The sequence below is a fragment of the Lepisosteus platostomus genome, chromosome 6, assembly GCF_059453375.1.
Source record: "Lepisosteus platostomus isolate fLepPlt1 chromosome 6, fLepPlt1.hap1, whole genome shotgun sequence".
NCBI classification, from domain to species: domain Eukaryota; kingdom Metazoa; phylum Chordata; class Actinopteri; order Semionotiformes; family Lepisosteidae; genus Lepisosteus; species Lepisosteus platostomus.
The window spans coordinates 51,163,310-51,180,587 of NC_142616.1; the positions used below are offsets into that span (position 1 = coordinate 51,163,310).

Below are 17,278 nucleotides of genomic sequence, written 5' to 3' on the forward strand. Positions count from 1 at the left end.
GGGTTGCAATTTAGAAAAAGTCAAAAACCGCACTCAAAATGCAATTTAGAGCTTTCTCGCAAGAGGAGACACCCAAATTAATAATGTAACATGCCACTGTTTGTGCATGAACAAAGTTATACTGCTATTTCCTTAGATACGCGATTAAAAAAAAATGTTTTGAATCCCCGGCGGAACACATTCCATAAGAATCAGCGCTTTTATATATCGCCTTTAAAGGTGGCTTCTCAAAACGCTTTACAGGATAAAAACAACAATAACAGCAACAACAACAATATTGTATTTCATTGCACTTTGAAAACCAAGTAATAACTTAACTATATGTGCAAACGTTTTATGATATGTCGCTATTGTGAATGTCTGTGGAGTGTATCTTATTTGCCTGTCTGTCCTGGCTCTCTCGCTCGCCCTCCCCCCCTCTCTCTCTCAATTCAGTTCAATTCAAGGTGCTTTATTAGCATGACAGATGGGTACAATCAGTGTTGGGTATTTACTTTGCTTTGAGATTCCACTTTTAAAGGTGATATATAAAATCAAGGCTTTAACTTGCTTTAATTCTGCAAGTCTGAGTTCTCGTGTCTGTCCTATCCGAACCCGAAAGTATTAAAATATGTATCTTTATAGCAGGTGGTGTACAACTTTTTAGCATAGATTACACTTTTATAAAATGTATTTAAAAAATAAAAACGATTACAATCTAATCTTTCCACGTTTGATCCCAAGATCCCAAGAAAAATAAATCTAAACGCGGAGAAAGTTATAGTGAAAGTTTATTAAGATACTTAGAAGACAAAGATGTCAATTTATGTTGCATTTGTCTGATTGTGAATCAAAAAACACATATATTTAAACACGCGTTTAAGATTTAAATCAAAACACGATTTAAATCAATATAAATGTTTATATTGTAACGCATAGGTGACTATTCATTGTTATTAAAATGACTTCAATTCAATCATGTTGTGATATTTAGAAATATAAATTTGTTTGGTGCGAGTGAGGTTTTATTTAATCTCTGACCAAGGGAAACGTTTCATTTTTTAAAAGAAATGTTTGTTAAAAAAAAAGTCATGGCTCCAGTGGGATTCGATCACAGACCGTGTGACGTGGGAGTCAGGAACCTAACCCACAGCGCCACCGGCAAGGTCACATGCAGAGGGCTGAAAAAGCACTACAGAAACATTATCAACAGACAATGTACAGCGTGTACTATTCTTGTGTTGCGGTACATGAATATAATTTTATCGTTATTAATTTCTTTAGATACGCGATTCCATATTATATTCCCTTTTAATCAAATTCTAAAAGTATGCTTGTTGACTCCGGTATCTCGTTAGTTAAAGACTTCGATGCTTAAAATGTTTAGGGAGAAATGGAATACTGGTGTGTATTTTTTCTTTAAAGTACCAAGACCAGCCATATACTGTATGTTTATGTTCCAAAATTGATATCGTTTATGGCCTTCACACGCGTTACAGTATGCTCCTATTCTTTTTATGCTCAGCTACTAAGATTTCCCTTCAATGGTAAAATTCCATATAAATATTCAATACTAAAATGGGCACAGTAAAGACGTTTACTGTAAATCTTTCTATGACAGACCAACGGACCACGAGTGCCCCTGTCGGTCAACCAATCACGTACCGCGGTACCGCGCGTCATCGTGCGTCACAATGAGCCACGCTGTAGCCAATTACCTCCGGTACGTGTCTGTACCGCGCACTTTTAATAGCTGCATCTGTAGTAGGGTTCCAATGAGAAGGTAGGTGAAAACTGGATCTAGAAAAATGAAACTGACATTTAGTGCTGAGAGGATCATGCCAGTGCATTTCCAGTTTTTACACAAGGCACAAATTACAGATACAGGACTATCTAGACCAGCAAAACATTAAAATTAGCCACATATGTCTAGATCCTGTATCCTGTGTGATAGTTTAAGAATTGAGAAATGTTTATGAACTCATGACTTTAAATAACACTTAAATCTGTAATCTGTCTTCTTCCGTCCTGTTTTTCTTATTGTGAACAAATACAAGCTCGACAGGTTAAGGTACATAAAACAAAATTAGAATAAAAAAGGAATGTATAATATTGTCTGCTTTCACAGATGAAGTTGTGTTTGTAACCCTCTGTGCACAGCATCTCACTTAGAAGGACGGGTTTGTGGTCCAGGAAGGATTTGGTCTGTTGCCTGTTGTTCCTGAGTAGTATGGAGGAGCAAGATGAATTTTTAGACCACAGGCGTAACAAGAACAGACTTTTCACTGCCAGCAGTTTAATTAATTGCTGTAATTTAACTAATTGGTCCTAAACAGAATGGTTCTGCTTCATTTCAGCGGCTGCGTTTTTCGTCACCTATGAATGTGTGAAGTCCCTGCTTGGCAGTTCTGAATCTCCATATGTGGCCCCAGTCACACACATGGTTGCTGCATCCTTGGGAGAAACAGTATGTTTCTTTTTGTATTGAGCTTTTATATTTCTAAGTTGTTGGAATTATTGTATTTTGTTAGTCAGTCAAAATGTAAAATATATTTGTTTGTATTTTAAGCTATACACTTCTACAGAAAAGTGAGCAGAGGTTGAAATGGTGTTGGCTGGGGTTCTCTATGCAGCTGGGTAAATCAGGACCTAAGCATCTAATCATTTCCTAACAGCTGGGTAAATAAGATCTCATTACTTTATGTTGACTTAGCTGCTTTCTCAGTAAGCCCCCAGACTTTTCTCATTTTGTCTGAAGATCTTGGCTTTGAAGAGGTGGGGAAAAGTACTGTCTCTTCTATCAGCATTTAGCCTCAACTATATTCAGCTCAAATTAATGGAATTCAGCTTCAGTTTTCTGTCTCATGTAATGTAGGATGTATGATGGAGTAAGCTTGGAGATCACAACATGAAAGCAAGGAAACACACTTGAGTATATATTGGTTTAGGTAATTAATATTGTGGTTAGTTTTGCATATTTCCATGTTGCCATTATGTATTAATTTTCTGATTTGGTACCCCCGCTACTGGTGAATGTGTGTTGCTGAAAATGTGCAGTGCAGCAAAGTGAGTATATGCAGGAATTATTATTATGTGTCTATAATTTCCACATTGTACTGCATAGTTCTGGAACATTCAGTTCATACTTCAGTTTATACTTTGTGATTTGATGTACTTTGTTTCCCAAGTCAATTCCCTGTAATTGATGAACATTTTTTTGAGTATATTGAAAAGTAATCTGCCCTTGGGAAGAGCGGAGGGCAGGGCCACTGTTTTTTTAACCGTTTTCTTTTGTGGGAAATTGTCTGCTCTGAAAGAAAAACAAGGTCCAAAATGCATCATTGCTTTCCCTAGTGCTTATTTATTTCAGCTTCGGAGATAATTAAATCTGGGGCTTCATCACACATGCAGCCCAGATCTAGACGAAAGTGCCATCAGCCTCAGGCATTCACTGGAAGCATTTGGTCATCCGTAATATACATTCTTAATATATGTGTATATACAGAATAATCTGTGATTTGAATTATGTTCAGTATTGAAATGTTCATTTTTTACATGTACTGTAAATAGGCCGCACTTCTTGTACTTATCCATGATTGCATAAGAACTTTGAATGGTTACAAATGAAAGGAGGCTATTTGGTCCATGTAGCCCATCTGGGAGATTTAGTTGATTATTAATAATAATTGCTTACACTTATATAGCGCTTTTCTGGACACTCCACTCAAAGCGCTTTACAGGTAATGGGGTCTCCCCTCCACCACCACCAATGTGCAGCATCCACCTGGATGATGCGACGGCAGCCATAGTGCGCCAGAACACTCACCACACATCAGCTATTAGTGGGGAGGAGAGCAGAGTAATAAAGCCAATTCATAGATGGGGATTATTAGGAGGCCATGATTGGAAAGGGCCAATGGGAAATTTGTCCAGGACGCCAGGGTTACACCCCTACTCTTTTTGAGAAACGCCCTGGGATTTTTAATGACCACAGAGAGTCAGGACCTCGGTTTTACATCTCATCCGAAGGATGGCGCCTGTTTACAGTATAGTGTCCCCATCACTATACTGGGGCATTAGGACCCATGTGGACCACAGGGTGAGCATTTTTTATGCTTTTATGTTTAAGAAAGAAAGTCCTGATCCAGCAAAAAAATAAATAAAAGCAAGTCACAACATTGTATTCATGAGAATAATGGAACCAATTAAACATTTCCAGACAAAATGGAAGAGGCCCCACTATTACCTCTTCCAGGAGGTCTCCCATCCAGGTACTGACCAGGCTCACACCTGCTTAGCTTCAGTAGGTCACCAGTTGTGAGTTGCAGGGTGATATGGCTGCTGGATTATTGGTCCAGAGGGCTTGCCGACCTGATTCTTAAAACAAACCAGGATATTTACTTCAGTAGCATGGCTGGGGTAGCTCGTTCCATACCTCCACAACTGTGCCCCCTGTTCTCCGTTTTAAAGGCAAGTAGTTTCCACTTGTGTCCTCTGTTTCATATTTGAGGTACAGCATGATTTTCAGTTCTTGAAAATGAGTAGCATTTTTGAGTAGCAGGATTAAGGAACAAGCAGTGAATCTTTAAAAGATCCTGTCATAAAATTGTGTCCATTTTTTAGGCCTGTTATATATCCATGGGTGGGTTCATGCTATATTATATTATAAATGTGTTGTAATGTTTTGCAACCAGTAAATAAAACTGTGGAACAATCTTAGATCATCAGCTTGGATTTGCAAATAAAACATCATTCTTCTCCAAATTATATCATTAACAACACATGGGAATACAGAATATAGCTTCATAACTGAAAGGTAACAGCCCACTGCTTTATTATATAGTAGATTTGAATATTTTGAAGGGATTTGTTTATCCTTTTTAGAAAATAAAAACATTGACACCTATAAAAGCTTTGCAGGAATATCTTTTTAACTATATTTTTTTAATGGTAAAACAACTAGATAATGGAATTTATAGTCATTATAGATAAAGAGCCCTATGTTCAAAACACTTAGGTGCATAAATAACTCACAGGAAGCAAAAGCACTTTAAAATAAGAAGCAATTAGAATCTTAAGAATCCATGTGCTTTGACTTTAGGGCTTTTAAAGATTGTTTTTTTTTTACCAAGATGGAGGTGTGGAAATCCAGGGAGGTTCTACTGACATTGAATATTCAACTTGAAAACAAGTTTCTGTAATTGTACACAGGCCTCTTTATTGCAGCTGAAATGGTACATCTCATCTTGACAGCTAAAAATAATCAACTGTCACTAAATGCACTGGAGGTCAAAAGCTCACAGGCAAACCCGTTTTCCAATCACAAAAAGCAGTGAAAAAGTACAAACTATATTTTGAATGTGCCAGTACCTTATGGTGTAGTTGCCACTTTGATGCTATCGGCAAAACGAGAAACTGAAGGCTACATGGATATAGTATCACAGAATATATTTGTAGACCAAGTATGTTAACACAATCCCTATTGTTTGCCATGGAAAATCGACTCCCACTTCCTGCAGCTAAGTCGATTCAAGGTTTCTAATTTATAATGCCCTCCGTAAAGTATTATTTTGGTAAAAATGCCTCAGTGCCATGTATTAAGCTTTGATTTACTTCTTCCATATCATAAAGCTTGTTCAATATTTATCACAATGTCTTTGCAGGTCACTCTTTTTTTTTCAAAATGCCCTTTAAACAGAAATCAATGTGTAATTTTAGTGTTATACCTTTGACTTAGTGAATGTTACTAATTATACCATACAAAGGTAGTAAGAAAAACAATACTGTTCCTAACAAGATATTAATATTTCATGAACATTACTTGCTTTTCAGTTGAAGATGTATTAAAGGTTGCTATTTATTTTCTATTCATTAATAATAAGTGGTTTTTCTAAATCGACCCTCCCGCTCCAAAGCTGTGACAAGTGGTTGTGAAAGTATATGGCATTTTGAAGACCCTGTCTCATATCATCATGTTTTTTTTTAGCTACTGTATATGGTTACATAAAAATAATTCTGTTTGATCAGCTACTGTAAGTGCATGTTCTGGTTAGGTAGAGTACTTCTCAACTGGGTTTTAACTAATTGAGTTCCAAATAAAGAGTTTATCATAGAATTAGTTTATATACAATAAAAACTATTAAAGATATGCAACAACTGCCACAAACAGCAAATCTAGATCTACACCAGGTATGCAATATAAAATCAAGCCATTTTGTCTGGAAATGTTTAATTGGTTCCATTATTCTCATGAATACAATGTTGTGACTTGCTTTTATTTATTTTTTTGCTGGATCAGGACTTTCTTTCTTAAACATAAAAGCATAAAAAATATTTTTTTCCATACTTTAAAATCATGACATTCTTATGAATGTCACTCTAGCTACTAAAAACCATAAGGTGGCTTGTAAAATGTTTTGCTACCATATCTTTACTTTTTTTTTTACTGTGATGGACTGGTATATAATTCAGGGTATACCTTGCCTTGTGCCTGTTGTTTGCTGAGATAGATAATTCCCCGGTGATCCTGAATTGGAAGAAGCAGTTTGAAAATGGGTAGATGGATTTTTTGTACTTTATAATTAGTCATTAGTTTGTAGCAAACTAATGCTATATATTAGTGCTGATATATATGGTACATTTTTTTTACTTTTTCCACATTAGTGACAAACACTACCTGACATATAATTTAAAGACATAGCTTCAGAAAGCTTAGCAGTATGACCTCCACCTTGTACATTCTTCCTTAACGTATTCAGAGATCTTTTTGTTTGGCAAATGTAAGTAACACTATTTTATGGCATCATCAGTCTAATGGGTTTTGAAAACCTGTGAAATGTAGGGATATAGTTTCCTAAAAATGCATTTTTTTTCATTTCATTTCTAAATTGCCAAGAAATTGAACCACAGCAGAAGGTGGTGATTCCTCTAACACTCTGAGTACGGAGATTACACACACTGACAGGGGCTAGATTTGATCTGTAACTATCTGTTACATGGCTGAGGTTTGCTGCTCTCAAAAACCATATTGGGAATACAAATCACTACATTTCCATTGACATATAATGGAATTCTCTTTTCTCAACAACTTAACACTTTCCTCAAACCAATGTTTCAAAATGAAACACTGAAGCCCTGGTTTATCTGCAACAGTGTTTAGATTTTTGCATTCATGTGATGTTCTCAGCAGAAAATATCTTCAGAACCAAATTCAGATACATCATTCAGCCTTTTTTTAAGAAATGAAAGAAATTGTTTTGCTAAGCACCCCGTTTTGAGCTGCTCCAAGTAGCCATTCTATCAAATTTGAAAGGCGATTGCGTGAGTTAGAGGAATTAAAAAGGAACTCGCTAAAGAGAACCTTTCTATTTATAATTTCTCAGGATTTATGTCCAAGTAGTGCTCTACAGTATGTCTGTTGTGCTTGATTAATCTTTAAAATTAGAAATAAAAGCACTCTTGTTCTTGTAAGATATTTAATTTAGTTCTGCAGAGGAAGGGATGAGCCTCCAAATTAATTAAATGTCATGCGTATACTCTTGTCAGAGAGGAAATTGAAATCAAAATAGCAGATTCCATGGTGTTTTTTTAGTGGGTCTTGAAACAAACAAGCATTAAGCAACTGTAGCTTGATTTCATCCTAACTGGGGCTCCTCAGTGCGGTGTGACCTTGACTGCACACTTGTTGCCATTTTGTCCTTTAGCAGTGTTCTTTAGCAGTTATACCATTATTAGCTTCTAGGATTATAGTGACTGCCATGGGGCTTAAAAATTAATAGATAATTAAATACAGTACATATACATATGTTTTCTATGCAGTTCTATTTAATAACACTGTTCTTTTTCAGTATTTGAATATGCTGCTTAGTCATGTTTGATTTCAAGTCAAGTTTAGTTTTCTATGTCGGACTCTTATGGATGGTGCTTAATATTCAGTTCCATATTCACAAGGAATGGATCAGAACCTACCTTATGTGGATAAAGGGAGATTGGTTCCTAGCTTAAACTTTCATCCATGTATCCCTTTTCTAACTGCTTTATCCAATTCAGGGTCATGGGGGAGCTGAAGCCCATCCCAGAAAGCAGCGGGCACAAGCCAGGACAGACCCTGGACACAACGTCAGTCTATCGCAGGGCATACATAGATACAAACATAGAGTAGAGAGTAGAGTTTATTGACAAATGCACCAGTGCAATGAAATGCTTATTTGCATGTATGCTCCTATACAAAGACATCAAGGGAACACCAAAACAAAAACACAGAACAGTGGCAGCAACGACAAGTTAATTAACATACATCTTAAAGAAAAAAAAACATAATTGTGAGCCAATGGAAGGGGTATAGTTCAGTAATCTGACAGCTTGAGGGAAGAAGCTGTCTCCAAGTCTAGATGTCCATGCTCCTATAACGCTTACCAGAGGGAAGGGGGGAGAAAAGTGAGGCACCAGAATGACAGATGTCCTTAACGATACAAACGTGCACAACATCACACCAGGGCCAATTTTTCCCAGAAGCCAATTAACCTACCAGTATGTCTTTTGACTGTGGGAGAAAGCTAGAGCACTCTGCAGAAACCCACACAAACATGGGGTGAAAATACAAACATGCACACAGCACTCCAGGAATTGAACCCAGGGCCCCAGTGCTGTGAGGTAGCAATGCTTACCACCACACGACTGTGCCTCTCTAGCTCAAACGTTGTCTTGCAAAATAATACCATAAGCATGAAAGATGTTACACTTTAGGAAAACACTGTATACTAGGTAGCTGTTCTGATAGCTGCTTGGTTTAGCAATGAACTCAGTACAAGGACAGTCAGATTGGCCTTCAGATTCGCCTTTGCTTCATTAAGATTTAATTTGTTTCTTTTATTTCTCAGTAACGTTATGTGTTTAAACAGAAAGTCTCTGTTTCACTCTTATCCCAGGTTTGGAAAAAAATCTGTTGTATGGAGATTGCAGGTCCTGTAAAAAAAAAAATGTAAAAGTTGATGGCTGGTGTCAGCAGCAAACAGGTTGTTACCCAGCCATTATGTCAGATTTATCTTCATTCCCATTCATTCGACGTTTTCTCTGAAAGCTCATTTGTCACGTTGAAGGAATGGTTTTCTTGCATTTATAAACCTTGTCTCCCCGAGGATGTACTGGAAAATACAGTGTGACATGACAAGGTAGGGCAATTGGCAGCCGCTTAACTTGGCATGGCAAATAATCCATGAATTTGAGCTCTGAGAAGTAGCCTGCAGTGACTGATTGCCTATTGCTAACTATACAGCTGTATTGCCTATTGCTCTTTAGACCTTTCCTTCACTTTGAGCTGTATTTGGTCTATACAATAACAGGTTTTGCTGTAACTTACAGCACATATCTTAGACTACTAAATCTGGTATTTGTAATTAATTTTTACATGAAAGTGTTTTAGCCTGAGCTCTGTTAAAAAAATAAACATTACGTTCCTTCCAGTTAGCCTGTAAATCTTCTTTATGAGAAAATACTTTTTTTATTTTTATACTCTACTCAGTGTTCAAAAGTGCTAGATGTAAGCATATTGAAAATGTGTCTTTTACCATTTATCTTTTTTGGTGGCAGAAACAGATTACAGGTAGAGCTGAATTGCTGTTTGCATATTGATGACTCCTGATGTTTGTGCTGAGTGTCTCCTACAGTGTATGATTGTGTGGAAGTGAGGCATTTAGTGTTTCACAGCATGCGCAACATTGACTGTTTACAATTGTGGCTGATCTCTGCTCCTAGCAGCACCTTTGAGGACTTTTTTGCAAATTAATCACCCGACAGATGTTAACAGAGTTTCAGTTTTGTTCCTGGCTCCAGTATTATTTGGCCTTGTGACTGAAACAAGTTTTACATTTGGCAACAAAAGCCTAGCTCTCCTTGAGCTCCTACTACACAGCAGATAAACCCTGTCCAATTCTGGATGTTTGTCCAGAACAACTACTTTCAATCATCCTAGCCGTACCCTGCTTGTTTGTCTACTATACCTGGTTTCCAGACATAATGAACAACAACCACACCTTTTATACAAACAAAACCTAATATAGGAATTATAGCTGATAGTGATTTCATTAATTGATCATTGATATCCACGGTATGATCATCGGATGATGAATGTCACAGTGTACATTAACCGTCAGGATATTATAATGCATTTTTAAAGAAATGAAAATAGGTGTAAAACAAAGGGAATTCAGAAGTATATCAGCATTTTTGTTTGATATATCAGTATATTATTGTTTCCTTTTTACGTTTTTTGTTTTCTTTTTTACTTTTCAGCAAAAAAAAATTTGTTTTGCCCAGTAGCTTTAAAGAACTTGGCTACTGAATCTAAGTACTTTTAAATCGGTATCCTCCTTGTGCACCCAAAATTAGTGCGCAGTTGATTTGCATGAACTCTCATTTCATCTACTCCCCATACCCTTCTCAATGTTTTGTTGTGTCAGTCTCAGTCTCTGCTCTATGTGATTCAGCACTGGCCTGGTGTTTATGGTGGAAATTAAATTGCTGTCATTAGGATTTACTGCACAACACAGGCAAAAAGGGTGGTCTGATCAGAAGGAAGCTCTAATTAATGCTACAGCTGTAAATTGCTTGTAAATAAAGATGAATGGAGGCAGAAATCGAAAAGACACTGCCAACAAATTTATCATACAATTAGAGGCTGGACCAAGCAAATTAGAAGCTGTCAGCCGCCCAAACACTCCTCTGAAATTGCAAGGAAACAATGAAAAACAGCACTACAGTATCAGCTCGTCTTAAAGCCACCTTGCCCCATTAACGTGTTGTAATTGATTTTGCTATTTAATGCAAATTAGATGTAGCCGTTTAAATAATCACAGCTAGTTTTTTTATTATTATTCTTCATCCCCGGGCCTCAATATGATCTTGGATTTTTTCCTTTATAATCAGTGGTACTGGGATTCTAGCTGGTCACTCTGAATAAGTGCACATGCAAAGCTTCCGTAACCAATACTGAGAATATTTTGTAAAAGCAAGCTGTCTGTTAAAGAATTTCCTTCTTTCTTATCTTTGAGTTTTATTATGCAAATGTGAAATTGTGGAGGTCCCGTGCCTTCAAAAGAGCTATTATGTATGTTGACTGCTTATTATTATTACACTGTTGAATGTGCTGGAATACATTGAAGAATCTGGTAGCTCACCTTCTGTATTTCAGCAGTGATTACTGTAATACTTTATTCAGGTATTACCTGAATGTTCCTTCTGTTCCTCAGAAGGTAAATTCTGACACCAGAAGATTTAAAATAATGTTTTTGAATTTTGTAGGGAATGAGATAGAATATGAAACGCTCTTGTTTATCATTTACTTACTGTGCACTTCTTTGCCAGACGCTGTAATCCCTTTTCAAATGTAATACCTGGGATTTCATGCTACAGTGCACACCCCTTTACAGTATGCCTAATGCATGCTTAATGTCACCATGTTAAACTATGTAGCTCATGTGTTGCTACCTTTGATAGAAGACACTAAAAAATACAGTCTGCAAGAGCTCCTGGTATATTTTATCGCAAAAATAGCGTTTCTCATTAACTTAATTCTCATTAAAGTTTAGATGATAACCCAACACCTGCTATAAGCTATAGGATTTAATTATATACCATTAAAGGTTCTTGTTTATAATAATAGTTAAGAAGGATGCTCATGAATCTTGAGAGATTCGCAGATGGAAAAGGGAGTTTTTGTCAGTAGCTGCAATATTAGCTGAAATGGAAAAAAAACATTCAGAGGGTATTCAGATTGCAATGCTGCTGGTCAGGTTATTGCGTGTCAAAGCAAAACCTGACCACTAGATGGCAGCTTCACTACATGGATGAACAAGATACACTAGGACTCAAGCTGACAATTAAAGTGAAGTCAAAATGAGCATAAAAAAGAAAAATGTTGTAAATGCAGTGAAAAGAAACAAAAGTGCATTGTTAATGTATATATTTCTTTTTTATTATTATTAAGTCATTAAATGAAATTATTGTCTCCCTGTGTAATAAGCATCATTTGCTACTGGTGATTTTTACTTTTTGAGTTCCTGTGCAATGAAGTTTTGTGGGGGGGGGGGAATAAAACAAGATTTAATATGCCTCTTAATCACATTACAGTCTTCATTGTCTTTGTCATACTCAAAGAAATAAGTATTCAGAGGTTAATTGCAGATCACCTGTTAGTGACAGCTGCAATCTTGTGCTTCCTACCCAGCTCTGGGGGACAAAGTAATTTTCTTCTGCATACAGTAGTTTACATCTACAGGGCTAAAGTAACCTTTGGAAATTAAAACAACCCCTTCGCAAACATTAAACCAATGTGATATTGAAGGCATTTTGCAGAAGTAATAGTAGAAGAGTTAGGCAAAATGCAGCATGTTTTTGATAATTTTTGTATATCTCTGTGTATAGCCCAGCATATTAAAATGCTCCCAAACATAATCCTATTGTCTGGTTGTCACACAACGCTCTTTATTCTGCGTGAGCATCTGCATCAGGCCGTCTGTGATACTTAATGCTCAGCCACCAGTTACTCCTCTATTTGGTGCTTGGTAGTCTGAATCATGGCGTACAGTATATGTGATTTTAGTAATAATAATGCATAGTTTTTAATATATATTTACATGCATGTATGTAAGAGTAGCTTTGAGAATTACTTTATTGCCTTTTGTGAATTCTGTTCTTGTTACGGGCTTTGGTCTTGCGCTGGAAAGTGGCTTCAGAGTTTGTGGTCACACTTCGAATTATTTTTATTTTGGCTGCTTTCAATGCCATACATCACAGAATTTGAATTAAAGAAAGGGCAAGCCTACTCTGAGGCTTCTCATCCTTGTTAAGTGGGCTGTGTAAAAACTTACAACAATATGTATACTTTCAGGAAACTTTTGTTGAGAGGCCTCCTTTTTCGAAATAACACCGGCACATGTGTCAGCACTGATCCGGACCTCATTCACCCTTTGATGTAAATAGAAATGCAAGCTGTACGGACAGATTTGACATTCAAAGCCCTCAAGTATGTCTGCGGTGTGGTACGCGTATAGGCAATGAATGTCCTGTGGAGTAGAAAAGTAGTCCCCTGGATGACTTACCTTTATTTCCCTTTCTAGTTGTACAATGGAAATATGCCAGTTTGTTCCTGCTCGCTCAGGGCTTTCCCCCTGTTGTCTTGATTCAAATCTGGGAAAGATCAAAGATATTATGAAGCCAAAAAAAACGTAAGGCACTCCGCGAATCAGAAGGAAATTGCAAGACGTGGCACTTTGTGTCTCCTCGGTTGGCGAAATTGCAGCGCTGCGAAAGTCAGGAGGCCACGCTGGGCTCTTTGTACCCCCTCGGCTGGGGAGATTGCTTTTCATCTGACTGACTCTTTAACGCTTCCTTTCTGCCACCATATTAATAAGAAATAAAAAAAAGAGCTACCGTAAGGACATAAGGTGTTATGAAGCATGAAGTGCTATAAATATTTATGCCAAACTTCAATAGTTGACAATTCATATTTTGTTGACATATTGGGGTCATGTGTTATTTGTGACTTCTTGAATTGGAGTGGGCTTGAAATTTTGCCGCTAAGTGACTTTTTCTTTTTATAACCGATCAGGTTTATTATGTTCTTATGACTACTGTATATGAGCTGGGCTTCTGTAGAGTTCCGTTTAGATGAAGTTTGGTTCCTATACAGGTTAGAGCCGGGCTAATAAACTCACTCTTCAAAGTAAACATTCCCCTTTTCCAGGATTAGATCTACTGAGTATATTTGTTAAATCCCATTATTTTTTTATTAGCTTATTGAAGTCAAATTTTCAAACATTAGAACACCTGGAACATGCAAAGTAAATGTAGCTTCCGAAGAAAAAAAAGTAGGAAGTTTGACAGTAAACTGCTTAGAACTGTGCTGTATCATATTGCTTAAAGACCTCTAATACTGTATATATTTCATTTTCTATGTGCTGAATGATTTCGACATATAGGAAGATTTAACTAACTTTGTGAATGATGCAGTACCCTCTATCTTATACCTTTTCTGCCTGTGTACTCCTTGTTATTTTTTTTTCATTATTGCATACAGTAAATATTGATTTGTTTGTAGGCCATTAGTAGCCGAGGACTTAAGCTATTATTAATTGCCCACCTAGTGAAATACAAAAAAAACTTGTACCATTTAGACTGGGCTTTCACAGTTCATCTGTTCTGATTACTAAACTGCTGGTTTTGTATAATCAAAACAGTTTCTTGGTGATTGGAATAATCCATCTGCCACTAATAAAAATAGGTTGGAGAAAATGAGGACAGTACGTCCAGGACTGGGCTGCAGTCAGTTGACCAGGACAGTCTTAGCTTTTCGGCAATCTGGACCTCCTCCGACTTGCCGGGTCACTGCAAGTGTGCGGTGACATCAGCGAGAGACACACCATTCCTCCAGTCAGTGCTGGCTCTCCTTGTCAGAAGCTTGTCACAAGGTGAAGGGCTCTACAAGTGGGCTGGAGGATCACATCCTTGTGTCTCATTCTCGCAGGAGATATTGCTTTATGGCCAAGTGATGTTATACACTAGGCAATTCCAAAGAGGGTAGGTATGAAACTAGAAAGAATTGGGGATCACAAATTAAAGTAATTGAGATATATATCACCGATATTTAATTTTCAAGGTGTAATAAAACAATTGCATGTTGTCTGTTTTTTTATTTATTTATGACATGTTGAATGTATTTGTGTTTTTTCTCATGGTTTTGTAGGTAGCTTGTCTAATACGAGTGCCATCTGAGGTGGTAAAACAGAGGGCCCAGACCTGTCTGTCCTCTTCGACTTATCAAGTGCTGCTTGGGACCCTGCGTGAGGAGGTAGGAATCTTATTTTTAAGTACTTTCAGACATATTAACAGTCCATTTTTGACATTGCAGATATATACTGCATGCAGATAAATGTTATGACAGCTTTAACTTGTTGCCACCACTTAAGACTTTTGTGATGATCCTGTCCTCACGAGTTAATGTTACCAACCATTTTGTGTGTGTTGTATTGATTCCTTCTTTTTGCAGGGAGTCAGGGGATTGTACCGAGGTTACAAGAGTATGGTTTTGAGAGAGGTAAGGTTGTTATTGTTCTAACTCACTTATTTAAATGCATTGAGCAAATCTGTGCTACAATGTCTGTTTAAGCCCATTTATGTACAGCAGCTTTTTAGTTTTTGTGCATTTCTTATTTTACCACTGGACCTTAATGTTGTAGAAAACCTGTATTAAGGAAGTAATGCCAATAAATATAACCTCAATGTATATATAAAAACAGTTGGAGGTGAACAACACCCAGACTGTATAATTTTCAATATTATATATTTTTATATTAGAATTCTAGTATATATACTAGAATGCTATTTTATACTACAATGTACAGAAATTACTGATGGTATGATTTATAATATTTTTTTATTTTGATTGCATTTTACTCTTTACTCTTGTTTTGTTTCCTAAAGTATGTTCTCAGCCTCTCATATAGATGACTATGATCTAATAATACTGGTCAGTTTCATTGAACACCTGAAGTTAAAATTCCCCTTTGTTTTTGTAACAACATTATAGTTGATGCCCTAGTTAAATATGGATACAATCTCCTTATTACTTAAGATTGTTTAATACAGCTAGGGTCAGAAATTTCTTAATGCTTTAAAATCTCCAAATGTGTTTTGCATTAACTTCAAGCTTAACTTCATGTAATGAGTCTCCTTCATATATATATGCATAAATAAAATACAGTTTCATGCAGACAAACGCAGCATCTACCTAATACAATACTCACCTTTGCATTGGAACTCTAACTTTTAACACTGTGGTCAATTATCTAGCGCATAATGTGTGCTGCATTGAATTTCAATGCATAATTAATACAGCTAGAACACAGAGTTTTATTTTCTTTGCAGGGGATAAATTCTTAGTTTTTTTGGATTTAAAAAAAATAGAAAAGGATTATTTGTATGAAGGTGACACTAGCTTTTTTGAAATCAAGCCCCCCACCACAGTTCTATCCTGTACTTATTTTCCGGCTCACTAAACAGATGTTATTCACGCAAATTCCATCTGGACACAGGAAAAAAGGGCAACAAGCCTTTTTGATTTCTCCAAGGGGTTCTGAATAAATGAATAAATTTCGAACCTACAGAATACAGATTCTGCATACTAACTGTTAGATAAAACACACAGTTACAAATGGATGTGATTCTCTTTAGGATTCATTTTGACATATGTCAGGATGGTAATTAATTTTCTGGCCGCTATCTTAGCACAGGATGTGACCCTGTCGAGATAACTTTGTTTACTCAAGATGGCAGTCCTCTACCGGAAATTTAATTGGGGTCTTTTCCATTATATATACTCATTAAAGAACCTTCAAAACTGATTTCTGATGAAATATTACAGTTTGTTTTGGAGAGCTGGTCCAATACTTTGTGGAGAAATTATTGACAAATGAAATGTCGCTGGTGGCCAAAGTGAATCAAATCACTATTACCCTCTCTTTGACTTAAGGATTTAGAAATACTGTTGCAAACTTAACCTTACATTGATGTACCCATAACCAAGTTAAGCAGTCAGATTTAGAAGTATTTAATCATTTACCCAGGGCAAACCAGCATACAGAATCTATAAAAGTGTACATTTGATAAATTAAGCTAATGTATTTAAGATAAATAAAGAAATATTTCCAATTGTTTGTGAATTATTATAAAGTTGCCTAATTTTTTCTTCTTAATATTAGGGGGGAAAAAGTTTTTTTGCAGATGGGCACTAATGGTATTGGTATCAAGTTTTAGAATTAGAATAAAATGACCTCTTTTTTGTGTTCAAAGAAGAAGAAGAGATTAGATTAGTTGGCATGCTGGCTCTCTGGATACATTTGAGGAAGTTTATATTCAGCTTTCATAATTAGTAGTGTTTTAGTAATTATTCAGATCCAGCTAGTGACTGTTGTATTGCTATAAAATGATCTTATACATGATTTTCTGTGTAAGTAAGGGAACACTTAATATTTTTAGCTATAGTCTAAGATGGGAGTTCTCATGTGTGTTGGCCTGAGAAGGTTAAAAGATAGTAGAAAAAATAATGATTACATTTAGTAATATAATGTAAGGAGAAAAATGCATGTAAGAGTGAGGTATTAATCTTTTTAAGGCCTTTCACCCATAGCCTTTTAGTAACTAATGTTATTAGTTCACTCATTATGTCAAGTGTAAATACTCTGGCTATTTTCAAACTGCTGTAAAGATAAACATTACAGACGTAATTTCTTTAAGAAAGAAAAAA

The 17,278-nt window shown here is 36.3% G+C and overlaps 1 protein-coding gene across 1 annotated transcript in view; it reads left to right on the forward strand.

The window, feature by feature from the left end:
* The window catches only part of slc25a26 (solute carrier family 25 member 26), a 74,479-nt gene that overhangs the window by 9,520 nt on the left and 47,681 nt on the right, over nucleotides 1-17,278 (forward strand). Inside the window, exons 3-5 of the mRNA XM_088636269.1 lie at nucleotides 2,337-2,446; nucleotides 14,720-14,824; nucleotides 15,023-15,070. Coding sequence (XP_088492395.1) covers nucleotides 2,337-2,446; nucleotides 14,720-14,824; nucleotides 15,023-15,070 — 263 coding nt within the window. The remainder of the gene's footprint in view (nucleotides 1-2,336; nucleotides 2,447-14,719; nucleotides 14,825-15,022; nucleotides 15,071-17,278) is intronic.